The sequence below is a fragment of the Lepidochelys olivacea genome (assembly GCF_965140295.1).
Source record: "Lepidochelys olivacea isolate rLepOli2 genome assembly, chromosome: 2".
Taxonomy (NCBI): domain Eukaryota; kingdom Metazoa; phylum Chordata; order Testudines; family Cheloniidae; genus Lepidochelys; species Lepidochelys olivacea.
This window is the reverse complement of record NC_140412.1, coordinates 168034525-168061413: the sequence shown is the minus strand read 5'-3', so window position 1 is coordinate 168061413 and position 26889 is coordinate 168034525. Positions and strand designations below refer to the sequence as shown.

General features: G+C 46.3%; 1 protein-coding gene across 3 annotated transcripts in view; it reads right to left on the bottom strand.

Moving 5' to 3' along the window:
- DDC (dopa decarboxylase) overlaps nt 1–26889 on the bottom strand; it is a 122153-nt gene that overhangs the window by 81973 nt on the left and 13291 nt on the right. For all 3 annotated transcript variants that reach the window (XM_084621294.1, XM_084621292.1, XM_084621293.1), the window contains 2 exons: nt 18994–19111; nt 17845–18081 (listed from right to left, as the gene is read on the bottom strand). In XM_084621294.1, coding sequence (XP_084477420.1) covers nt 17845–18066 — 222 coding nt within the window. In that variant the 5' untranslated portion in view covers nt 18067–18081; nt 18994–19111. The remainder of the gene's footprint in view (nt 1–17844; nt 18082–18993; nt 19112–26889) is intronic.

The window sequence follows — 26889 nt, the reverse complement described above, 5'->3', positions numbered from 1 at the left end:
GTTTTATTTTAATCTAAACCAGTTCAGTGTTGTGTTTGAATGGAAGGAATTGTGAACATCAATTAATATGGAAAGCTGTGGGTATTGACTCATTAATAGAGCAAATGAATTTAATATTTCTCTGAGTGGTCCAGGAGAAGGCTAAACACCACAGAGAAGACTGTTTGGGGGAAATTTGGGACTGGACATGTGCTTGGGGTCACCCCTGCCAGGATTAACCAAGGCTGGTGGAAACCAGGGTGGAACTGGTGTATTGTGGCAGGCTGCTGGGGTCAGAGCACTGACTCAGGGCTGCACAGCACACAGACACTTGGGATACTGCACGTTTATCTGGTGGCTGTTGGTGTCCAGGCTCTGAGCCACAGCAGCAGAGTATTTAAGGCACCCAGAGTTAGAGGGCAGGCAGTGACACAATCCCTGGATTGCCCCCCAAAATATGACACCCACCTGATAGTAATTTCATCTAGACCACATTTCCCTAATTTGCTTATGAGAATGTCATGTGACACTATATCAAAAGCTTACTAAAAACCAAGATCTATCACATCTACTGCTTCTCCGTATCCACTAGGCCAGTAACCCTGTAAAAGAAGGAAATTAGGTTGTTTTGTCATGATTTGTTCTTGACAAATCCATGCTGGCAATTCTTTATAACCCTATTATCCTCCATGTGCTTACAAAGTGATGGTTTAATAATTTGTTACAGTATCTTTCCAGGTATTAAAGTTAGGCTGGCTGATCTATAATTCCCAGGTCCCCTGAGTTCCTCCCTTTAAATATAGGTACTATGTCTGCCCTTCTCCAGTCTTCCAGAACCACACCCATACCAGCTGTTAGAAAAGAAGGGTTTGTTTTTTCTTTAAATTTCCCTCTTCCCTTAATTCGGAAAAAAAAAAATCTCAGGTGAATTTAGTGCCTCTGAAAGCTTCTGGAGACTGAAGTCCTCTCTTTATCCACAGGAACAGCATGGGCAGTGGCAATGCGAGCTTTCCCACACTGCCACAGCAAGGTGACTCAGCTCTCACTTCAGAGAAATGAATTCCCTATGTTAATGAATTTCCTGACCTCACTGCTGAGACTAACTGTCAACAATGTTTCCAGTTAGTGCCTGTTAAGGCAGTATAAATCTAAGCAGCAAAAATTCTCTCTTTTGTTTCTGTCCATAAAACTCTTTCCCTAAACTTTAAAGTTACTAACAAAAATCCAAACATTTCAAATATCAAACCTGACACTATACAATTTCTCACTACAAAATGAAACAACCTTTGAGGTATCAAATATGCTATACCTCTATATAAAAAACTGCAGTCCTGATACAAGTTAATTGTACAATTGCTAGAACATATAAATTTTCAGAGACCAATGCTGTATATGGAAATAGTAGCACATTAATTTGCAACATCAGTATTAAGAATTAACTTATGTCACCACTGTAAACATGACGCTAGCAATTCCTAAAAGAATCTATATGATATAGGGCACAACTGTTGTAAATCTTATTAGGTTCAAATTACAAATGAGTAAGGTACAATACCAAAGTCTAAAGTGTTTTGAAAGTACTGTGATAATAACATGCTTAGTAAAGAATAACACTCAAATCCCAGATAAGAACAAATATAAATAAACAATTCTAGAGCATTATACAGGATAAGAGCTAAAACTCACCGGAATGTCTACAAAGTCTTCCATCAGTTGGCAGCCCAGAGGTCTCTCATTTATTTGGAGAATATTCTCCTGATACACTGTTTTAAAATGTTGGTAACTATGCCTGGTCTCCTAGCACAGAGTTGGGCTCTACTTCTGAAATAGGAGAATCGTGGGAGAGGAGACTCACTGTTTCTGTAACCCTTTTTGTGTTTTCCAATATTTAACTGATTCACTGTATGTAAAGAATAATCTCACTTTCCTTCACCCAAATCCTCAGGCTGACACTGTCATTAAAGATATGATCATGGTGGACAGGAGCTGTATGAATTTGTGACGAAACATTGTTACACAGGGCCACCCAAATCAGGCAAAGCGAGCTATGGTCTGACTTTTCAGTTAATAGTAATGGAGGGTTGTGTTTAAGAATTCCTTCAACTTCAGTTAGAGTTGGGGGTGCTCAGAACTTGGGAAAATCAGGCCCAAGCTGTCTCGAACTGGGGCATCCAAAAACCATGGTGTCCAAAGTCACTGACCTCTTCTCACATTTTTAGTTTTAGGCCTGGTCTATATGTAAGGGGACTGTTGCTCCCTTACTAACAGTCAGTGGGGTGTTTTAGTTGGCTAGCTCCCAGTACTAAAAGGGGAAGGGTCTATGGGAAATCAGGACCCTGAGACTGACAGTCCCCAGGAACAATGGAGAGAGTCCAATGCTCCAGGTCAGCCTGAATGACAGGGCGGGCCAGCTAATCAGGGAGTCAGGTGACCAGGGAGGTCCCATCCGTGTGAGCTGGAATTGCCTGGGTCAGACAGAGTGGGGCCGAGCTAAGGAGAGAGCAGGGGCCTGAGCTGAGCTGGGGAGCGGAGCTGTGCCAGATCCAGAGGGGCCAGAAAAGCAGCCCAGAGAGAGCAGACCCTGCCCTGGGAGCAGAGCTGCAGCCTGAAGGCCAGAGGCACAGCCCAGAGACAGCAGACTTGCCCTGGGAGGAGAGCTGCAGCAACCAGAGCCAGAGGGGCCAGAGAAGCAGCCCAGGAAGCAGGTCAGTGCTGGGAGCAGAGTCACAGAAGCAGCCTGAAGAACAGACCTGTCCTGGGAGCAGAGCTGCAGCAACCAGAGCCAGAGGGGCCAGAGAAGCAGCCCAGGAAGCAGGTCAGTGCTGGGAGCAGAGTCACAGAAGCAGCCTGAAGAACAGACCTGTCCTGGGAGCAGAGCTGCAGCAACCAGAGCCAGAGGTGCCAGAGAAGCAGCCCAGGAAGCAGTTCAGTGCTGGGAGCAGAGTCACAGAAGCAGCCTGAAGAACAGACCTGTCCTGGGAGCAGAGCTGCAGCAACCAGAGCCAGAGGGGCCAGAGAAGCAGCCCAGGAAGCAGGTCAGTGCTGGGAGCGGAGTCACAGAAGCAGCCTGAAGAACAGACCTGTCCTGGGAGGAGAGCTGCAGCAACCAGAACCAGAGGTGCCAGAGAAGCAGCCCAGGAAGCAGGTCAGTGCTGGGAGCAGAGTCACAGAAGCAGCCTGAAGAACAGACCTGTCCTGGGAGCAGAGCTGCAGCAACCAGAGCCAGAGGTGCCAGAGAAGCAGCCCAGGAAGCAGTTCAGTGCTGGGAGCAGAGTCACAGAAGCAGCCTGAAGAACAGACCTGTCCTGGGAGCAGAGCTGCAGCAACCAGAGCCAGAGGGGCCAGAGAAGCAGCCCAGGAAGCAGGTCAGTGCTGGGAGCAGAGTCACAGAAGCAGCCTGAAGAACAGACCTGTCCTGGGAGCAGAGCTGCAGCAACCAGAGCCAGAGGTGCCAGAGAAGCAGCCCAGGAAGCAGGTCAGTGCTGGGAGCAGAGTCACAGAAGCAGCCTGAAGAACAGACCTGTCCTGGGAGCAGAGCTGCAGCAACCAGAGCCAGAGGGGCCAGAGAAGCAGCCCAGGAAGCAGGTCAGTGCTGGGAGCAGAGTCACAGAAGCAGCCTGAAGAACAGACCTGTCCTGGGAGCAGAGCTGCAGCAACCAGAGCCAGAGGGGCCAGAGAAGCAGCCCAGGAAGCAGGTCAGTGCTGGGAGCAGAGTCACAGAAGCAGCCTGAAGAACAGACCTGTCCTGGGAGGAGAGCTGCAGCAACCAGAACCAGAGGTGCCAGAGAAGCAGCCCAGGAAGCAGGTCAGTGCTGGGAGCAGAGTCACAGAAGCAGCCTGAAGAACAGACCTGTCCTGGGAGCAGAGCTGCAGCAACCAGAGCCAGAGGTGCCAGAGAAGCAGCCCAGGAAGCAGTTCAGTGCTGGGAGCAGAGTCACAGAAGCAGCCTGAAGAACAGACCTGTCCTGGGAGCAGAGCTGCAGCAACCAGAGCCAGAGGGGCCAGAGAAGCAGCCCAGGAAGCAGGTCAGTGCTGGGAGCAGAGTCACAGAAGCAGCCTGAAGAACAGACCTGTCCTGGGAGCAGAGCTGCAGCAACCAGAGCCAGAGGTGCCAGAGAAGCAGCCCAGGAAGCAGGTCAGTGCTGGGAGCAGAGTCACAGAAGCAGCCTGAAGAACAGACCTGTCCTGGGAGCAGAGCTGCAGCAACCAGAGCCAGAGGGGCCAGAGAAGCAGCCCAGGAAGCAGTTCAGTGCTGGGAGCAGAGTCACAGAAGCAGCCTGAAGAACAGACCTGTCCTGGGAGCAGAGCTGCAGCAACCAGAGCCAGAGGTGCCAGAGAAGCAGCCCAGGAAGCAGTTCAGTGCTGGGAGCAGAGTCACAGAAGCAGCCTGAAGAACAGACCTGTCCTGGGAGCAGAGCTGCAGCAACCAGAGCCAGAGGGGCCAGAGAAGCAGCCCAGGAAGCAGGTCAGTGCTGGGAGCAGAGTCACAGAAGCAGCCTGAAGAACAGACCTGTCCTGGGAGGAGAGCTGCAGCAACCAGAACCAGAGGTGCCAGAGAAGCAGCCCAGGAAGCAGGTCAGTGCTGGGAGCAGAGTCACAGAAGCAGCCTGAAGAACAGACCTGTCCTGGGAGCAGAGCTGCAGCAACCAGAGCCAGAGGTGCCAGAGAAGCAGCCCAGGAAGCAGTTCAGTGCTGGGAGCAGAGTCACAGAAGCAGCCTGAAGAACAGACCTGTCCTGGGAGCAGAGCTGCAGCAACCAGAGCCAGAGGGGCCAGAGAAGCAGCCCAGGAAGCAGGTCAGTGCTGGGAGCAGAGTCACAGAAGCAGCCTGAAGAACAGACCTGTCCTGGGAGCAGAGCTGCAGCAACCAGAGCCAGAGGTGCCAGAGAAGCAGCCCAGGAAGCAGGTCAGTGCTGGGAGCAGAGTCACAGAAGCAGCCTGAAGAACAGACCTGTCCTGGGAGGAGAGCTGCAGCAACCAGAACCAGAGGTGCCAGAGAAGCAGCCCAGGAAGCAGGTCAGTGCTGGGAGCAGAGTCACAGAAGCAGCCTGAAGAACAGACCTGTCCTGGGAGCAGAGCTGCAGCAACCAGAGCCAGAGGGGCCAGAGAAGCAGCCCAGGAAGCAGGTCAGTGCTGGGAGCAGAGTCACAGAAGCAGCCTGAAGAACAGACCTGTCCTGGGAGCAGAGCTGCAGCAACCAGAGCCAGAGGGGCCAGAGAAGCAGCCCAGGAAGCAGGTCAGTGCTGGGAGCGGAGTCACAGAAGCAGCCTGAAGAACAGACCTGTCCTGGGAGGAGAGCTGCAGCAACCAGAACCAGAGGTGCCAGAGAAGCAGCCCAGGAAGCAGGTCAGTGCTGGGAGCAGAGTCACAGAAGCAGCCTGAAGAACAGACCTGTCCTGGGAGCAGAGCTGCAGCAACCAGAGCCAGAGGTGCCAGAGAAGCAGCCCAGGAAGCAGTTCAGTGCTGGGAGCAGAGTCACAGAAGCAGCCTGAAGAACAGACCTGTCCTGGGAGCAGAGCTGCAGCAACCAGAGCCAGAGGGGCCAGAGAAGCAGCCCAGGAAGCAGGTCAGTGCTGGGAGCAGAGTCACAGAAGCAGCCTGAAGAACAGACCTGTCCTGGGAGCAGAGCTGCAGCAACCAGAGCCAGAGGTGCCAGAGAAGCAGCCCAGGAAGCAGGTCAGTGCTGGGAGCAGAGTCACAGAAGCAGCCTGAAGAACAGACCTGTCCTGGGAGCAGAGCTGCAGCAACCAGAGCCAGAGGGGCCAGAGAAGCAGCCCAGGAAGCAGTTCAGTGCTGGGAGCAGAGTCACAGAAGCAGCCTGAAGAACAGACCTGTCCTGGGAGCAGAGCTGCAGCAACCAGAGCCAGAGGTGCCAGAGAAGCAGCCCAGGAAGCAGTTCAGTGCTGGGAGCAGAGTCACAGAAGCAGCCTGAAGAACAGACCTGTCCTGGGAGCAGAGCTGCAGCAACCAGAGCCAGAGGGGCCAGAGAAGCAGCCCAGGAAGCAGGTCAGTGCTGGGAGCAGAGTCACAGAAGCAGCCTGAAGAACAGACCTGTCCTGGGAGGAGAGCTGCAGCAACCAGAACCAGAGGTGCCAGAGAAGCAGCCCAGGAAGCAGGTCAGTGCTGGGAGCAGAGTCACAGAAGCAGCCTGAAGAACAGACCTGTCCTGGGAGCAGAGCTGCAGCAACCAGAGCCAGAGGGGCCAGAGAAGCAGCCCAGGAAGCAGGTCAGTGCTGGGAGCAGAGTCACAGAAGCAGCCTGAAGAACAGACCTGTCCTGGGAGCAGAGCTGCAGCAACCAGAGCCAGAGGGGCCAGAGAAGCAGCCCAGGAAGCAGTTCAGTGCTGGGAGCAGAGTCACAGAAGCAGCCTGAAGAACAGACCTGTCCTGGGAGCAGAGCTGCAGCAACCAGAGCCAGAGGTGCCAGAGAAGCAGCCCAGGAAGCAGTTCAGTGCTGGGAGCAGAGTCACAGAAGCAGCCTGAAGAACAGACCTGTCCTGGGAGCAGAGCTGCAGCAACCAGAGCCAGAGGGGCCAGAGAAGCAGCCCAGGAAGCAGGTCAGTGCTGGGAGCAGAGTCACAGAAGCAGCCTGAAGAACAGACCTGTCCTGGGAGCAGAGCTGCAGCAACCAGAACCAGAGGTGCCAGAGAAGCAGCCCAGGAAGCAGGTCAGTGCTGGGAGCAGAGTCACAGAAGCAGCCTGAAGAACAGACCTGTCCTGGGAGCAGAGCTGCAGCAACCAGAGCCAGAGGGGCCAGAGAAGCAGCCCAGGAAGCAGTTCAGTGCTGGGAGCAGAGTCACAGAAGCAGCCTGAAGAACAGACCTGTCCTGGGAGCAGAGCTGCAGCAACCAGAGCCAGAGGGGCCAAAGAAGCAGCCCAGGGCGCTGGAGGCAGAGCAGCAGCAGCAGCGCAGAGACAGAGTGGTGGAGCTGGGCCTGGAGCAGTCCGGAGCTGGGTGCGGTGAGCAGCTGGGGAGACCGAGGGGGACCCTGGGCAGCAGGCCCAGCACAGGGAGACACCTCAGCCAAGAGGCTCTGCAGGCCAGGCTTGGATCATAACCCCGACAGGGCGGGGGCGACACTGAGAAGAAGGGTCCTACCACTTAGAGCCTGAGAGCATGTGGCCACCACCAGAGCGAGTGTCCAACCCACAGCATCCCTGCAGCAAAGCCAGGGCCTGAGCAGGAGGCCAGGGACTTAGAAGGAACAGACTGTGAACTGCCCGGACATTCCAGAGACACTGTTTGTGATGTTCCCTGCCACAGAGCGGGCTGATGTGTTTCCTTTAATCTTTCCCATTTTCCCTTATTCTTTTTAAAATTAATTGTTGATTAAATAACTTGCATTTGCTTTAAATTGTATGTAATGGTCAGTGGGTCAGAGAAGTGCCCAGTGCAGAGAGAGTACCTCGGCGTGGGGACACCCTAGCCCCTGTCCTAGGTGACCACAGCAGGGTTGGGGGTCGAGCCCCCCAGGAATCCTGGGCCCAGCCTTGTTGGGGTTACGAGGACTCAGCCAGACAGGAGAGTGGAAGGGGAGTCCTCAAGGGCAGGGAGGTCACTGGATAAAGGAAGTGGGAGCGAGGACTCAGATCCTTTCGCTAGCCCACTTCACCAGGGTAGTGCAGAAGCCAGGAAAGTTCCCCACAAGAGCGGGACTATTCCCCCGCTTACATATACTAAAAAGTTAGGTCGAAGGAAGCTGCCTTAAGTTGACCTGTTAATATATGTGTCTACACCACTGGGCCCTTTACGCCAACTTAAGTTCCCTCTAATGTCGACTTCTGTAATCCACCTCTGCGAGAGGCATAGCGCTTAATTTGATTATCATGGGTGAACTGCGAAGTAATGCAGATGCAGCTTTGTGTAATTCAACTTAATTGGCCTCCAGGTGGTGTCCCACAATGCTCATCTGTGACCGTTCTGGAGATCATTCTCAACTCTGCTGCACTGCAGCCAAGTACACAGGAAACAGCTCCTCCCCTGCTAAAGCCCCGGGAATTTTTGATTTCCCATTTCCTGTTTGATCAGCATTGGGAGCATGCCAGCTTGAGCACAGCTGATCATGGAGACTACACGCCCCAAACGCGCTCCAGCCTGGTCTGCACAGGAGGTGGGTGGATCTCATCGCTGGGTGGTGTTGTAGCAACCAGGCAAGGATACTGACAAACTTCAACAGAACTTTATTTTTAAAGTGGAAAACCTCTTTACCAAGCTGCTGCTGCACCCTTGGTAGCTCTCACTCCATCTCCTCAACTTCCCCTCCCTCCTTCCTGTTTCCTGTCCTTTCAGACTCCCAACAGCCAGTGCTCCCAGTTCTAATAATTACAAGCAGCATCTAAACACCACAGTCCCTCCTCTCTTAAGAAACTCTCCGAATTAAAATAAACATTGTTGTTCTAACCACAGGAACAAACATGAAACAAGACACTATACTGTTGGCAGAAATATTACACTGAAAACACTGTAGATACTACATAACAGTCTCTAGTCCAGACAGGTGGTCGTCTGGGTCTGACAGGCTGTCTGTCTCTCAAGCCCCAGTTCCAGGGCAATGTCTTGTTGTGTTGGTACTATGGTGAAGTCATCCAATGCAGACTGGGTGTTGGCATAATCTACTCTTGGTGCATAGACAGATGTAAGATAAGAAGCATGCCATACCCGCCCATCAGAAAGTCGATATCACCTTCTTCTCTATGATTTTAAGAGGAGCTGTGAATTTATGGTCCCCTTTGCATAAAATTCCAGGTTTTCATATTCTAACGAAGGAACCACACTCAAACTTTGGTTCCTTTACACCCCGCCGCTTGTCTGTGAGAGCCTTATACTTTGCTTGGTTCTGTTCAACTGTTTTTCTCACATCATCCTCGGTTGGGGCATCAGGTCGTGCCTTTAACAATCCAGCAATGTTCAGTTTAGTATTCATCTGTTTCCCAAGCAGTAACTCTGCGGGTGATCTTTGCGTTGTGCCATGTTGTGTAGCCCAGTATGCTTGCAAGAAATCAGTAGTGAAGGTTATCCACAATCACCCTTCCAGTTTAGCCATTTGCAAAGCCTGGACTGTGCCTCCTGTATCCATGCTCATTATTTTGGCTTCACCGGTAGCTGACTCAATCTGGGTTGCAATGGTTATTGCTTTTTCTAGTGTAAATTGTGGTTCTAGAATTAAGTGTTCTCTTACATGAAGCTTGGTTGTTTTCCAAATGAGCTGGTCTCTAATCATCTCATCTGCTATATTCCCAAAGTCACAAGTTACAATCAGACTCCTCAGCGAAGCAATATACTGCATTATAATCTCCCCTGTTTTCTGCTGGCAAAATCTGTAGCGATTAGCTACTACATTCACTTTTGGCACAAAAAAGTTCTTTAATGCAGTGAGTGCAGTCTCATATTTATCATTTGCAAGGGGAAACGTGTAAAATATATGCTGCCCTTCTGCTCCAAGGCAGTGGATTAGCAGAGCACGCTTTCTTACTTCAGAAATCTCTGTAGCAGTGATTGCAAGCAGATAAGTCTTAAACATATGGATCCAGGCAATAAAAGCAATTGGAGGATCACCTGGGCTTTGCAGAAAGGGTGCAGGTGTGTTTAGAGGCAGAAGATCCATTCTCATCGCCAAAATGTTGTAGCAACCACGCAAGGTACTAACAAACTTCAACAGAACTTTATTTTTAAAGTGGAAAACCTCTTTACCAAGCTGCTGCTGCACCCTTGGTAGCTCTCAATCCGCCTCCTCAGCTCCCCCTCTCCCCCATTTCCTGTTCTTTCAGATTCCCAACAGCCAGTGCTCCCAGTTCCAATAATTACAAGCAGCATCTAAACACCACATGTGGGGAGAAGAATCTGTGCAGGCAGAGCTCCTATCCAGCAGAAGAAATGCTGACATTTATGCAAAGATCGCTCGTGGAATTGGAGAGAAGGGCTACACGAGGGACACACAGCAGTGCCGTGTGAAAATAAAAGAACTTCACCAAGCATACCAGAAGGCAAGAGAGGCGAACAGTCTTTCTGGTGCTGAACCCCACACATGCCGGTTCTACAACGAACTGCATGCGATTCTCGGGGGTGATCCTACCAGCACCCCCACAAATAATGTGGACACCTCACAGGTATATGAGTCTAGGGACAACAAGGAGGATGATATGGTGGATGAGGAAGAGGATGAGGAGGAGAATGGGAGACAGGCTAGAGGCGGCACCATTCTCCCAGAGAGCCAGGAAATATTTTTAACCATGGAGCCCTGTGGGTCGCAGGACATCATGGTGGCCGACTGTGATGCCAGGGAAGGCACCTCTGTTGAGTATACAGTTACAATCAAAGTCCAATTAAACTTTAGCAGGCACATAAATTCGGTGGTTTCGCTTATTTACTGAGAAGAAAAAACGAGGTGCTGTGGTTCTCTGCTTAGAAGAGGCCGCTCCAGCTACGCAGAGGGTGGCCCCCAGAAAAGACTGTTTATGTGGACTGGGATAGCCCGGGAATCCTCCACGGATATCTCTAGGAAATTTTCATGGTGGTACGCTGCAATCCTTGGCAGAAGGTTTCTAGACAGGGCACTCTTATTTCTTCCACTATGGCAGGACAGTTTCCCACGGAATTCCTGAATTAATTCTGCTGGCATTATTGCGGTACACAGCATAGCAGCATAAGGACCGGGTCTATACCCAGACACTTGCAGCATCGCCTTCCTTTCTGCCTCTGTTACCCTCAGGAGATTGTCACATCACACAGGGTCCCCTAGGGGAAATGGGGGAAGTTCTCATTAAAAATGCTCTTATAAGAAAAAAAGGGCATATAGACACGCCCCATTCCCCCCCCCCATTCCGGATTGCCAAACCACGCAGCTGTTAATGTGCCTTTACTGTGCTTGGTATGGATCGGCAAGTAGTTTAAAGTGGCTGAAAGGGGACTGGAGCCCCACATGAGAGATTCCGCAATTTGGGAGTGAAAATGTTCCCTCCCCGCCCCCATCCCCTATTCATAAACAGCTTGCTGTGATGCTATGGGGAAGGGCCATTGTTCGACTAGCTACCTCTGCTCCCGACATGAACCTGCCATAAACTTCATTAAAAGTGAGGTCACCTATGACCCAGGGGGTGGGGAGGGCACAACTCACCGTGGCAGGAGCAGCAAAACGGCACAGTGAAAGGTTACAGATTCTGATGATGTTCTGGCTGCACCTAGTGTAATAAGAGTTTGGTTGTTTTTTTTTTAAATGAAAACGGCCTTGCTGTGGAAACATTTTAGTCACGTACAGTGGCTTCTTTATTTTTCCCCGTAACAGACAGCTGGAAATGTGTCCTGAAAGCAGACTTTTGCTGATTAGAAGGAGGAGAAAGAGAACACGGGAGGACATGTTCACCGAGATAATGAACGCCTCCGGGACAGCTGAGACAGATCTGAGAGCATGGAGGATTTCACTGTCCAAGAAGTTAGACATGGACATGGAGAGCAGGAAAGCTTCCAATGAGCAAGAGTGTGTGGCGCAGGATGAGATGCTTCGGATTATGAGGGACCAAGCAGGCATGTTGATGCGTCTGGTTGAACTGTAGGAACAGAAGCAGGAGGGTAGAGTCCCCCTGCGGACCCTGGTGGACAGCCAGCCAGCATCGCCTGGCGCAGAATCACCCTCCCTGAAGTGTTCCATGAGGCATGGGTGAAAAGTCCATTATCCCTTTCACTTAACTCAGGGGGAGGGTACAAGGAACAGAGGGAGACCATTCTCAGACCTTTGATGGTCTGGAATGTGGTGTTATGTTACACAGTTGAAAATGTTTCTCACATTCCAACTTTACAACTTTACCCTTTTCCCCAAGGTTACCTCTTTTTCCTGTTCTTCCTCTTTACTTATTTTTGTTAAATAAAGTAAATAGATTTGAGAAATAAATGTTCTTTATTGAGTAGAAGCAGGGCAGGAGTTGGCTTTACAGGGACAGTGATACAAGGCAGGTAAAGGTTTGGGAAAGCACAATGCAGACAAGCCGCTCACATTACTGTCACTCATTATTGAAATGGCTTTTCAAAGCCTCACGGATATGCAGTGCCCCTTGCTGTGGTCCTCTTATTGCCCTGGTATCTGGCTGCTCAAAAATGGCTGCCATGAGATCTGTCTCAACTATCCACCCTTGCAGAAAATTTCTCCCCTTTTTTTCCCCCACAGATATTATGGAGCACACAGCAGGCAGCTATAACCATGGGGATGTTCTCTTCACAAAGGTCCAATCTTGTTAGTAAACTTCTCCAGCACCCTTTCAAATGACCAAAGGCACATTCAACCACCATTCTGCACTTGCTGAGCCTATAGTTGAACTGTTCCTTACTGCTGTCCAGATGGCTGGTGTATGCCTTCATGAGCCATGGGAGCAAGGGCTAGGCTGGTTCCCACAGGATAACTATAGGTATCTCAACATTGTCAATGTTCATTTTGTGGTTTTGAAAGAAAGTCCCAGATTGCAGCTTTTTAAACAGACCTGAGTTCCTAAAGATGCACGCATCATGAACCTTTCCTGACCATCCTATGTTGATGTCGGTGAAATGCCCCCTGTGATCCACCAGTGCTTGCAACACCATTGAAAAGTATCCCTTTTGGTTTATGTACTCTTTGGCAAGGTGGTCTGGTGCCAAGATGGGGATGTGTGTGCCATCTATCACCCTACCGCAATTAAGGAACCATCCACTATGTCCTGCACATTTCCCAGACTTACTACTCTTAGTAGCATAAGTCGATTAATGGCCCTGCACACTCGGAGCACAGCAGCTCCCATGGTTGATTTACCTACTCCAAATTGATTTTTCACTGACCAGTAACTGTCTGGGGTTGCAAGTTGCCAAATAACAATCCCCACTCCCTTCTCCACTGTCAGAGCAGCTCTCATTTTTGTGTTGCTGAACTGCAGGGCAGGGGAAAGCTCTGCACAAAGTTCCTGGAAGGTGGCTGCATTCAGAAGTTCCGCAGCCACTGCTCATCATCCCATACCTGCAAAACGATGCAGTCCCACCAGTCAGTGCTTGTTTCACGGGACCAGATACGGCGCTCAACAGAGTGCAGCTGCTCTGTGACTGCCTGCAGCAACTGTGAATTGTTTTTTTCAATGGCTTGCAGCAGGGCGGCTTGCAGGACATCGCTATGTTCCACACGGCGGACCCTACTTCGGCTCTGGAAATACTGCAGGAGAAAGCGTGAGGTGTTTGAGATGCTCACAGCAAGAGTGCACAACTGAGCAGGCTCCATGCTTCTGGGGTATTGGAATATGTGCGGCGGTTTTAAGGCACAAAAACCACAGGGCTGTTTGCCTTTGAGCATAGTGCATCATGGGATGCCAATGCAGTGTACCCATTCTCTGCTGTGACAATGTTTTGGTCCCATGATGCATTGAACAAAGTTCCCAAAACACACTGAGGCAAGCTGTACTTTGGGATAGCTACCCACAATGCACTGCTTAGTGTACTGAGGAAGGCACTGCTAGCGAGGACACACTCCATTGAGACATGGTGTGGCCACGCACAATCGACTTAATTAATTCGGAGCCTCGAGGTCGAATTAGATAAAGTCGACTTAATTTTGTAGTGTAGACAGGCCTCTACTTTCTGTGAAAGGAAGGGATCCTGCCTTTCTGACAGTGATCACTTAGAGCATTTATAGCATATACTGTACTTTCCAAGTTCACCAGTTGAAAGCAGCATCTTGTCGCCTGGTACCATCTGTTAGCCCCTTAATTTCCCCCATTTTAAAGCCTTTTAAATAGCCCTGGCATGCCTCATGGGTAATATTGCCTCAAAGTACAACTCAACAGCTACATGGGAGGAGGTTTGTGAAAAAGGATGAGGAGCTGTGCAACAAGCAATAAATACACTCACTTAAAGAAGGGAAAGGCCAATTATGTCACCTAATCCCTTTCCAATAGGAGATACATCTTTAATTAAATACACACTACACATTGAAATATTCCAGAATCTAACCATTAAAAACAAACAAACCAGAAATCTCAAACCCCAGGTTCTAGCTGATCAAGGGTAAGATTAGGGTCTTCAGAGGGACCAGGGAGGGCTTGAGCTATAAGCCTTCCCAAAAATATTTAAGATATGAAAAACTATATTGCTCATTTGCAGCCTTTTCCATGAAAACACCCATAAGCTGCGTGTGGCATTAATACAAATTGTTTCCCAGTGGTTTGCACACAATATTACAAGCTGAAAGATTCATATGAAGAATGAATGCCATAGAAACTCCAGTAAAAGGCTTGCTCCTTCCTAGCATAAAAACTCCCATGGTCACCAGTCTCAGACCCACATGCACAGATTCATGGTGACATTCATAATCAGCCAGCAATGCAGGTGATTATCACCAGAGCTATAATCCTGCGTGATCCTTAAAACGATGTGACATTCATCTTGGGTTAATCAAGTTAAACTGCCTACTAGCTACAAGCCATTTACTTGATGAAACACAGTAGATTCTAACTGCACCACACAGTGAAAAGAAAAAGGACAATAATTCTGACCTGGGGGGGGGGGGGGCTGTTATCCCTGAAAAAGCCAAGGTGCATCTGTGGAAGTTGCCACATGGATATTGAGACAGTTAGGCAAATATCACAAAGAATGTGATGAAGATGTTTCTTTTACTATCAGCCTCACAGTGATAAACAACCGTCAGAGAGAGATTGAGGAAAGAGACGTTGCTACAAATGCCTTGGGTTCAACAACACTAAGCCTGACGCTGCTCAAATACATTTTATTTGTTGGATTTCCCCTAACCCGTGCCAAGTTTTTTTGTGATGTTCTTTCTTCAGCAAAAGACCTTTCATACAAGGATTAAATCCTCGTTTGTTGCGTGGGTGTACCTACTGTTGAACTGAATCATTTTGGTCACCACAAAGCAGGAGGGATTTGTTTTAAAGTGGAAAAAATAGCCATGATCTTACAGGTGCAGGCTTCCTCACTTCCCCAGCGGTGCCCCACCCCTGCTCTGCCCCAGGCTCCACCCCCACTCCACCCCTTCCCCCAAAGCTCCACCCCACCTCTTCCTGCCCCTGCCCCACCCCCTCCTCCGATTACACCCCACCCTCGCTCCTCCCCTTTCCTGATCGGAGCTGATTGGTGGGACTGCCGATGGGTGCTGAGCACCCACTAATGGAGTTGGCACCTATGCATGATTTTATTGTGAAAACTCTCTTTTGAAGATCCCTCTCCAATTTAACTAATATACGGGTGTTTCCAGAAGAAGGTTTACCCCTATTGACTCACAGAACCCTACTATTCTATTGTGTGAACCTTGAGGGGAATAGACACTCTATACTTATCATACGTTGCCACTGATTCTTGCCATTCTTCAGTGAAGCCACCATTTTTATTTTTTTGCCTAGGGAATGTCTGTGTGGCAGGGATAGCCACAGAGACCCACCAAAATACATTGGTCTTATCCTTACAGTGGATATGGCATGGGAGTGGGAGACAAGACAGTTGGGTTCCAGTCTCATCTCTGCCACTGACCTGCTGTGAGACTTCAGTCAAGTCATTTTACCATTCTGGGCTTCAGTTCCCCCATGGGTAAAAAGAATACAGCAAATATAGCGAATTGTAAGATGTTTTGACTGCTATCATTGAAAAATACTGTCTACAAACCCAGTATTATTGCAAGGAGTTTCAGCGATTTTGGGGTGAAGAAGGGTTGAGATGAGAAGGGAAATAAGATGCAATTTATCTCCCTCCACCTTAAAAAAATCCTAAAAAAATAAACTGATAAACTGTTCCCAGAGTAACAAAGAATGTTACATATGTCTCTGTTTAAAGAAAGTACAGGCAATTTTTACTATTCTATATTTGGTTAATAATGGACTACCTTGGCCAATATTTCGAGAGACTTTTGTCATTAATATATACAAGTAATGCAGAGTCAAGCTTACTATGGGAACCTTGATTCAGAAATGTCTGGCATTTATGTGATTAAAATAACATTACATTTCATATAATTGGCTTTTCAATCAGAAAATGTCATTTCATCAGGACTATATTGGTTTTGATGAAATTTCCTACATGTTTTGATGATGCTATTGAAATTGAAATTTATTTTAAAAAATCAAAGTCAGAATGAAACATTTATCAAAACTTTACATTCCAAATGATCCAAAATGATGTTTTAAAAAAAATTCCTTTTTGCAGAAAATTTCAAAGCTTTTTTTTATTTTATTCTGAATTGGAAAATAAACAATTTTCAAAATCTCAAAGTTTTTCATGGAATGGAAATTCCCATTCCTGAACAGTTCTAAATTTCATTAATTATATAAAAATCTATGTGGCAGATCTGCAGCTGGTGTAATTGGCATTGAAATCAATGGAACTGTGACAATTTGCATCAGCTGAGCATCTGCTCCACAGTGCATATATAGGATTAAACCTAAACACCCACATAATTATATTGCTCAGTATAGGTGTATACAGAGACAAGACTACCTGGGTAACTGTGAGCTATAGTTCCACGCCTTGGTCACAAATTCTCTTACTCACAGTGCTTTTGCTGTGGGCATTTCAGCTGTGTTTAGGGCTTGATCCTTGAACTTAATGGAAAGACTCCCACTGAGTTCGGTTTGCTTGTGAAAAGACAGCAGGTGCCACAGTAATCGGTTCAGATAAAGTGTATCAGATGGACAAATATTTACACTGGCACATGAAAAGGGATCAAATTTATCACAACAATATACTAACTAATCAAGTTTACACTACACTGGTTCCATATTTAGTATTATCCCAGTCACAAGAACTTTATCTATCTCAAAAGAGGCTATGTAAGTTTCAGAAGTAACCCCAGTTCACTTCCTCTGTAAGAGCACAGGGTGAAATCCCTGGCCAAGGCAGTGTGTACACTGCAGCTTATGTCAGCATAACTTTTATCACTCAGGTGTATGAATAAACTACCCCCCTGAGCGACATAAGTTACACTAACATAAGCGCTGGTGTGGACAGCATTATGTTGTCAAGAGAACCTCTCCCACCGACATAGCTACTGCCACTCGCGGAGACTGGAGTAATTAAGCCAACAGAAGAACTCTCGCCCGTCAGCTTACAGTGGCCACAGTAGAGAGCTTATGATGGTGCAGCTGCATCAGCACCGCTGCGCTGCTGTAAGCGCTCTAGTGTAGCCATGCCCTTTGGGTTTACTAACCACTCACTCACCTCTGAACCTGCCCAGAGACCTTGAGAAATGAGCTCGGGTTTAAAAGAAGAATGACAGCCAATCCTGACTAAGATAACAGCAAAAGGGAGTCAGAGAGTTGAGACACTATCAATTGCTGTGTCTTGCATTGTCCGTTTCAACACTGATCCAGAAGGTGATATTTAGATAGGGGTCATCTGCATTAAAAGATGTTGGAAGAAGCCAATATTTATGGGAGTAAGTTAACAGGCTAAATAGGTGGAAAAATCTTTTCTAGTCAACCTAGTAATAAAAAGAAAAGCCATGTGAGCGTCTTGACATTTAAACAAGAAATTCAAACAAGTGTTTTATGTACTGCATGTTATGGATAAAAATCCTGGTTTATAAAAGATCTAGTGTTCTTTAGGAGTAGAAAGCATATCAGCTACAGGTCAGATAAAAATGAAAGTGATGAAACATGCCTTTTCTAGTCCTATCTAGGGTCGAGGAGATTAATTCCAAGAACTGGCCCTTTGAAGCACAAATATAGGAGAGATAGTTTCTAATAAGAATAGAAACATTAACTGTGTCAAGTGCTTTGTCATATGTAAGTATAAAAAATTAGGGTGCAATCCTGGCCTTACAGAAGTCAATGGGAGTTTTGCCATCGAGCTCACTGGGCCCAGGATTTCACCCATAGGCTTTATAATATGCTGTAACTTTGTTTCAAGATGTTCTTACCCCTGGCATGATTATCCTTTCAACATCTTTAAGGACATCCTCAAAGGTCTCAGGGTCCTGAGGTGCACAGTCTGGAATGAGGGGTCTCAGGTATCCTGGTTCCACATCAGGATACACCTGTCTCTTATCTAACTGCTCGAAGTAATCTGCAATGTAGTCCACCATCTCTTTCCCTCTCTTTCGGAACTCTGTGGTATCCATGCTAACTGGCGCTGGAAGCATCAATATCAGAAAAACCTAAGGAGAAAGAGAAGTCACTTTTGAACGAATCTCTTAAAATTGGCCACTTATTTAGGTATCTAAAAACTGAAGCTGGCCTCATTGGAAGACATCTAGCTGATTCTTAGTTTATTGGTACACATATACAACCCACACCCATTTAGTGTGGCGTTCTGTCCCCCTCAATGGGTGGCTGGAACACAGAGAAGTTGCTGAGCCTGCTACAGCCTTGATTAACAAAGCTGATTCTTTCAGCTCAGGCAGTGGAGGCTAACGCATTAAGCACAAGAGGTCACACAAGTTCAATCCCCACTACCAGTGGCACACACATCATCCTTTCAGCTGCAGCATTATACAACATATAGGATATAGTGCCATATTAAAAGACAAGGGCTAGACAGAGGGGGTGTCAGACTTACCACAATAATCACAATGATTTTAGTGTTGTATTCCACTCCCCCTGTCTGTGTGATATCCACCTGTTGCCTCATGTCATACAGCTCATTTTAAACTCCTTATCCTTAATGGGAATTCTGGGACTACTACAATTAATAATAATGATTAATAAATAATGCTAATAATCAGCTATACTCAGAGAGAGCCTGATCCTGTAATCTTTGCACACACACAATTTCCGCTGGTGCGTTGCCAATGTAGGTTTTGAGTGCTTAGATAATGCAGGGTCAAGCCCATTGTACAGTGCTTAAATGTTCTGAGTTCTTTACAATCACTCGTTCATATTCACGGAGTTGTTTCTCAGTATCCAGAGTGGAACTGGTTGGTGAAACACAGTTCTGCATTTTGAAAACAAGTGACTATCATGCTTAGATCACACACACACACACACAATCAGGTATTAGCTTTGTAAGAGATTAACTATATTAGGAAAAACCTGAGCATCACCTGGTTAATAGAACACAAGTAACTTACTTAGATATAAATTATCTGTGTTGGTAGTTCGTAATTGGCTGAAGTCTTGAAAAGAGGTAGAATCTTTTGGTTCAGTAATTGAGTCTTTATAGTATCACAGCAAGCATTGTCTCATAAGCTGAAAAAGAAAGAGATCACTAATAAACACCCTTGGATAAATACATTGATGCTACCAAAGAGGAATCGGAGTCCATGTGGAGCAGCCACGACTGTCATGTACAAGTGCTGTGTTAAGGAAAGCAAAGTTCTGGACTACAGGAAGCTACAGCCTGCAGCCAAAACCAGAGACTGGTTCCTGTTGTGTTAGAGTTATATAATTGTTAAACACAAGTAACTTAAGTGCTTAATACCAGCTCTCTATGCCTTACTGAGATGGACAATACTGGGGCTAACTTAGGACCGCTTTCCCCGATCTGGTATCTAGATGTTCTTAGCTTACAAAAAGTAAAATGACTCTAGTCAGTATGGCCTCTCTTTTTGTATGGTTCTGATGGCCGATCTTGAGTTTGATCTCCCATCTGAAAGACAGTCACTGAGCAAACAGTGTATCTTCTCTGCAACCCAAGGGGCTTTATGACTCAGAATTTCAAATAGTAACCAGGGATATGCTGGCAATGGCAGTGTCAAGGTTCCTGCCCCACTCTGAACTCTAGGGTACAGATGTGGGGGCCTACATGAAAAACCCCCTAAGCTTATTTTTACCAGTTTAGGTTAAAACTTCCCCAAGGTACAAACTATTTTACCTTTTGCCCCTGGACTTTATTGCTACCACCACCAAGCGTCTAATAAATATATAACAGGGAAAGAGCCCGCTTGGAAACATCTTTTCCCCCAAAATCCTCCCAAACCCTACACCCCCTTTCCTGGGGAAGGCTTGATAACAGTCCTCACCAATTTGCATAGGTGAACACAGACCCAAACCCTTGGATCTTAAGAACAATGAAAAAGCAATCAGGTTCTTAAAAGAAGAATTTTAATTGAAGAAAAAGTAAAAGAATCACCTCTGTAAAATCAGGATGGTAAATACCTTACAGGGTAATCAGATTCAAAACACAGAGAACCCCTCTAGGCAAAACCTTAAGTTACAAAAAGACACAAAAACTGGAATATACATTCCATTCAGCACAACTTATTTTATCAGCCATTTAAACAAAACAGAATCTAACACATATCTAACTAGATTGCTTATTAGCCCTTTACAGGAGTTCTGAACTGCATTCCTGCTCTGGTCCCGGCAAAAGCGACACACAGACAGAGAGAACCTTTGTTTCTCCCCCCACTCCAGCTTTGAAAGTATCTTGTCTCCTCATTGGTCATTTTGGTCAGGTGCCAGCGAGGTTATCCTAGCTTCTTAACCCTTTACAGGTGAAAGGGTTTTTCCTCTGGCCAGGAGGGATTTAAAGGTGTTTACCCTTCCCTTTATATTTATGACAGGCACACTGAGTGTTTGAATGGTAGTTCTATCAATCTGTTGCTAAATAAATTAACATAAACCATTAGCCAGTATATACATCTGCTGAAACAATACAAACACAGCTCAGTGGTCAGCCTGATGCTTCCTTAGTTTAGAGCTTTTCTCTAAAAGAAAACTACATATTTTATTGCTTGCAAAATACCCCCAATATAGCCCTCAGTTTGTACTACCCGGATCCATATTCTGATTGTTTTATAACCTTATTTTATAAGTTCGTAGTTATAGCATACTTTAAAAGCCACATGAGTAGTACATGTTCTTCTCTTCCCAGTCTAAAACTTCGTAGATATGGAAGTTGTAGGAAGTTGTATGGAAATTTAACTCTTGTTCGCCAAGGTAATGGAAGTTTTGCCTGAGTAAGGACTTCAGAATTTGGCCCTGTATGTATTCATCACTGACCATGGATATTTCTTGTGTACTTTTAAGCATGTATTAATTCAGTTTAACATTTCAGTCAACATCTCTATGTCCAGTGAACTATCCATGTGTGCCAGAACAGACAGTGGTACTGCTCATCTGCCACAAGCTCTTTGTTCTTCTGCTTTTTCTTAGTATCACATTTCTTCACATGACATTATCTTTTCCCAAAAAACAATGTAAAGGGCATGAATTCAGCAACATTCTATGAATATCAATTTATTTGCATATATTCTCTCATCACCAATTATTTTAATATTATAGTTATTAATCTGTGACATGTTGTAAGGTTTCCTTATAACAGGATTTTCTTTGGGAGCTGACATTTCTTTTAATTCAAAGGTATCTTTACACCTTTCTGATTCTCTGTAGGATTATTCTGATGATGATACAATTAAGTCTCATTTACATTAATAGTATAAGTTGTGTTCTGGACACTTATTCCAACTTAAGCCGTGGGACATTAGATCCAAAGCTTGGGGATGTTTGGATCCATCTGCAGCTCCAAACTCTGTGGTTTGAGCCCTTTTACTAAAATGCAGATTTGGTGTGAAATCCTGACCTCATTTAAGTCAATGGGAGTTTTGCTGCCAACTTCAGTGGGGCCAGGATTTCACTTTTAGAGTATATTAACTTGTCTCTGAGATATAGAGTTTGCTCTGGACCTACAGGGATTTTACCCTTTCCCTAGAGCAATGAGAATGGAATCATCATTAGGTGATCATAGCCAGCATGATCAATATCTTGTCATTACAGGTGATCTGGGGATGGACGATCCTTCCCAACTTCTGTGTTTCTATTCAGCCTATTTAATCTTTTCTACCCACCTATTACAAAATTCACTTTTCAGGTATACAAATTTTAGTTGTAATGTGAGGAAGCAATGGGCTAAATCATCCCTGGCCTTTGCACAGTTGTGGAAGGACAGTAATTAGTCTACTCTCTACCCCACAAAAAAACTAGGAAGATCCTGTCCTGGGGAGCTGCAAGGACTGCTCTATCTGGGTGCCTTTGGGGATGTAAATAGCCCCAGCGCGCCATTGCTGTGCTACCCCTCTGTCCCTGCCTGTGAAGCTGTCCAAAGGCTCCAGTAGGGCAAGCTGCACCATCCAAATGGATGGTATAGCCTGCAAACTTTGTGTGCCAGGGAGCTGGAAGAAGTGTTGTGCTTCCTTGTATAGGCCAGCAGCAGATTACTCCAAGCAAGGGGAAAGCTGGAGGAAATTGGGCCTAGGATGGGTGACTGAGGCAAAATAGGGCTAATCCTGGGATTGTGCAGGGTTGTGCCTTCAGGTACAATCTTGGCCAGAAAAAGCATTGTATTGGTTTGCTTGCTTGTTTTAATACTGTATTTCAACATTTATTTTCATCCCAAATCATGACAAAGAGTTGACATTTTTTGTAGAATGGAAAGTTCTGAAAAATTTTGATTCAGAAATGTTAAAATGTTATTGCACTGTATCTTCTGTGGTGCCTCATGGTAGTTGTAGTTCTGGTGCTTCATGGCCCCTTCCTTTCTATGGGCCAGGCTTCCTGGCTGCATTATTTTCCCCCTGATGCACCATGGCAGTTAACGAAGATGGGAGACCACAGTGCATCATGGGAGATGTAGTCCAACCAGGAAGCCTAGCTCATAGGGTCTACCCAGCAACTAGACACCCGCGGCTGGCCCATGCCAACCAACTTGGGTTCATGGAGCTCAGGCTGTGGGTCTGTTTCGTTGCTGTGCAGATATCTGGGCTCACGCTAGAGCCCAGGCTCCAGCCCTACCCTGGAAGTCTACACAGCAATGAAACGGCCCCACAGCCTATGCCCCAGGAACCCAAGTCTGCTGGCATGGGCCAGCCATGGGTTTTTCTTTTCTGTGTAGACACACACATAGAGGAGAATGGGGCATGAGACACCTAAATTACAACTCTCAGGAGGCTTCATGGCAGTACAAGTTGACACAGATTAATATCTAACTGACCAAAAATTGTTTTGATTCAATTCAACAAACTGAAATATTTAAATTCAGGTTGACCCTACCCAAAACAAAAGATGTAATTTCAATTTTTTTCCCATCTGAAAAGAATCAGGAAATTTCATCAAAATCAAAATTTTCCTGTGGAAAAATTTGAAGAAGTTACATTTTCTATCAAAAACATTTTTAATGGAAAACTCCTGAACCGTTCTATCAACTACCACTCCGAGATCAATAGAAATGCACAAGATTTAAGCATGAACACACAGAATATCAGGGTTGGAAGGGACCCCAGACGGTCATCTAGTCCAACCCCCTGCTCAAAGCAGGACCAATTCCCAGTTAAATCATCCCAGCCAGGGCTTTGTCAAGCCTGACCTTAAAAACCTCTAAGGAAGGAGATTCTACCACCTCCCTAGGTAACGCATTCCAGTGTTTCACCACCCTCTTAGTGAAAAAGTTTTTCCTAATATCCAATCTAAACCTCCCCCACTGCAACTTGAGACCATTACTCCTCGTTCTGTCATCTGCTACCATTGAGAACAGTCTAGAGCCATCCTCTTTGGAACCCCCTTTCAGGTAGTTGAAAGCAGCTATCAAATCCCCCCTCATTCTTCTCTTCTGCAGGCTAAACAATCCCAGCTCCCTCAGCCTCTCCTCATAACTCATGTGTTCCAGTCCCCTAATCATTTTTGTTGCCCTTCGCTGGACTCTCTCCAATTTATCCACATCCTTCTTGAAGTGTGGGGCCCAAAACTGGACACAGTACTCCAGATGAGGCCTCACCAATGTCGAATAGAGGGGAACGATCACGTCCCTCGATCTGCTCGCTATGCCCCTACTTATACATCCCAAAATGCCATTGGCCTTCTTGGCAACAAGGGCACACTGCTGACTCATATCCAGCTTCTCGTCCACTGTAAATGACATGGGTCATTTAAAGTCACACTTCTTTCCCCTCTTACTTTATCTTAGTTCTTCTGGGATTTACAGCACCATCTTGAACCCACATAATCTTTTTGGCTCTCCTTCTGAACTGTTGATAATACAATATATATGACTCTGATTAAATAAATCACTTTGCCCTGTTAACCACACCTAGAAAACTGAAATCTCCATTACAGTGGATGAGCTCTGCCGCAAGGATCACAGCAAAACAAATCCTTGAAAGCTACCCTGGTGGCACTACATATTTCACACAAAAAGTACTCTGGGGGCAATAGCACAATGGAAAGAGAGCTGACCTTTATCACAAAACTGCTTCAGTATACAGGATATGAATTGGTGAGAAGCAACAGGATACCTCAAAAAAACTTCAGAGTCCAGGTTCAGGGAGATAAGCCCCCCAAAATGTAAAGACTTATTTATCGTTTCCACATTTTTCAAGTCAATAGACTTCTGAATGCACAAGAATTGCAGGTTTGGGACTTGAGTTTGCACAGTTTGGCTGGAAATTTCACAAGCACAGGTTCTCTCTCATGTCTGAGAGTGGTCTCTTTTTACTTGGGTCACAAACAATGAAGGCCCCATCCTGTACAGTTGCTGTTGGGAGAAGTTCAGGTATTCCCAACTTCTGTCAGTTGCAGGCCTGTTGGGCCCATGCCCTGCATTTCAGGAGGCACTCAGCATCTTTAATATTTGGTTCTGAGGGAACAGCTATAATTTCTGAGAGAGCATTTATTTATTTTGAGGTTGATCTGCATGATTCTCTTCAACTGGCCTTTCAAAATTTCCCTAGAAAATAGCTACATCTCCCTGAACTACTATGGAGATCAAAGTTCTACCTACTATAATTCCTGACACAGCTCACTAACCTTTCTGTCTGTGTGCCTCCCTCTCTCCCCCTACCATTTCCTAAACACTATCTGCATACTTCAGTGCCCTAATTCACTAACAAACCCAACCTGGTAGATAGAATGCCAGGTATATAAGTGCATGTCATTGTGCCTCTCACCTCCAGAGTACCTCCCAGTGTCCAGGTGCAGTGTTACAGGGATTTTCTTAGCCTAACACTCCTTTCAGTTATCCTAGTGCCACAACAGTCTGACAATGTATGTGGCCTAGCCCTCCAGCCAGGTCACTGCTCAGTCCATTCCCCTTTCTGGAGGTTAACAGAAAATAGAAAACTCAAAATCTAATGCCTTTTAAGATCATCTCTGGCCTCTGCCTGGCACTTGCTTAGCTTCTTTTATTCTTGACACCCATTTTTCGCCTCTTGTGGGAGAGCTAGGGGAACCAAGGGTCCACACCTCCTCTCGGTTCCAGCCCCAGGACCCATTTTAGGTGGCTAAGGACCATTCCTTCAATCCCTCCCCCATTTTCTCTGGGCTGCTCCTACTTTCAGCTCGCTCACCATCCTCTTCACAAGACCTGCAGACTCTGCTGTGCCTGCCTCAACTTTGCAGCTCCTCACTATACCTCCTGGGACCAGCTAAAGAAGCATTTCCTAAAATCCAGTCTCAGTTCTTCCCAGTAAAAGCTGAATTGTACTGCTAGCAGCTCTCTGCCCTTTGCTTTAAAACCATCAGTATCTCTCTCCTGTAAACATGAATTCCCCTTCAGTTCTCTTTCTGGGACTGGGGTTGTATCCGAGGCCCCATTGGCTTAGAGGAATCTGAGCATACTTCCCAGTTAGCCTCCCACTCTAGAGGGTTCAGCTGGCCAGCCTTCCGCTGTCAGTATCTGTCTGCGGTGATAGAGGAGGCAGCCTTTATGCTGCTCCCCTTTTCCCAACCTTTTCCCAATTGGTTGGGTGAGAGGGGAGCCTTGCCCTGCCTTCTCAGCAAGGTTTCAGGCCCTTGGAGGTACAGCCTCCAAATTCCTTCCTTAATCATCATTCATTCCCAGGATCCTTAGGTCTCTATATGTATCTGTTGAACCCTTCCCAATCTTTAAAGGGCCAAGCCAGGTGGTGGGGGAGGCTGACAACTAGGCACTACTGCCCTCCATGGCAGACTACCCCATCACAGTGCAATATTACCAAAAATGTGTTCTACTTGAGCTTCATTAGTCTCCAGAGATTCAACAGAGATCTATGGGCAGTGTCACCATCATATATCATCTGCTGTTGAGGCCCAACCATGCTCCACTAGAGGTAATGAAGTCTTGTTATTGGCTTCAGTGGGAGCAAGAAAGAACTGTATTTCTATGCTGTTTTGACTCTGGGTGGCAACGTTTACTAGGCATAAACAAGACGCCCCCAGGGCTTAGCTTGGGCTGGCCCTACAGGTCATACAGAGCTTGGTTATTATAGAAGCTTCTATTATGGTTTGAAATTTAAGATTGTAACTCATTTCTGTATATATGTTTACCTGTTTTAACCTTGCTAATAACTCATTTCCATTTCCTGTTTAATAAATCTTCATCTAATTTATTTTAGGATGGCTATAAGTATTACGTTCGCTATAAAGATCTAAGGGGCAATTGACCTGGGGTAAGTGACTGGTCCTTTGGAACTGGGAGTAACTTAAATATTGTTGCGATTCTTGATGGAAGGACCATCTATCACAAAGATACGCTCAGCTGGTAATGAGAGAGATCAGAGTCCCCAAGGGGACTATCTGTGATTCCATATTTAGGCTGTTATAGTGCCTGGGGAGTTTACACTTGGCGTTAAGTGGTTGTTGAAATCTAAGTACAGAACTCAAACAATTTGGGGATTGTTCCCTGCTACCTAACAGCCTGCCCGGAGGTTGGCACTCACACTCTTGAGTCACTTCAGGCAGCAGGATATCTGAAGAAGAGCTCTGTGTAAGCTCGAATGCTTGTTTCTCTCACAAACAGAAGTTAATCCAATAAAAGATATTACCTCACCCACCTTGTGTCTCTAGTATCCTGGGACCAACACAGCTACAATGACACTGCATCCTAGGTACGATCAAGGTCAGTCACTGTATGGCATTTACATTATATATACATATAAAAGTTAAAGTTCTTTAGTTTTTAGATTTTTTCCTGAGTATATCATTAGATATTGTATTATATACTATACAACCTAAGCTTGACATAATAGCCTTTTGCCAGCTTGACCAAGCAGTATCTG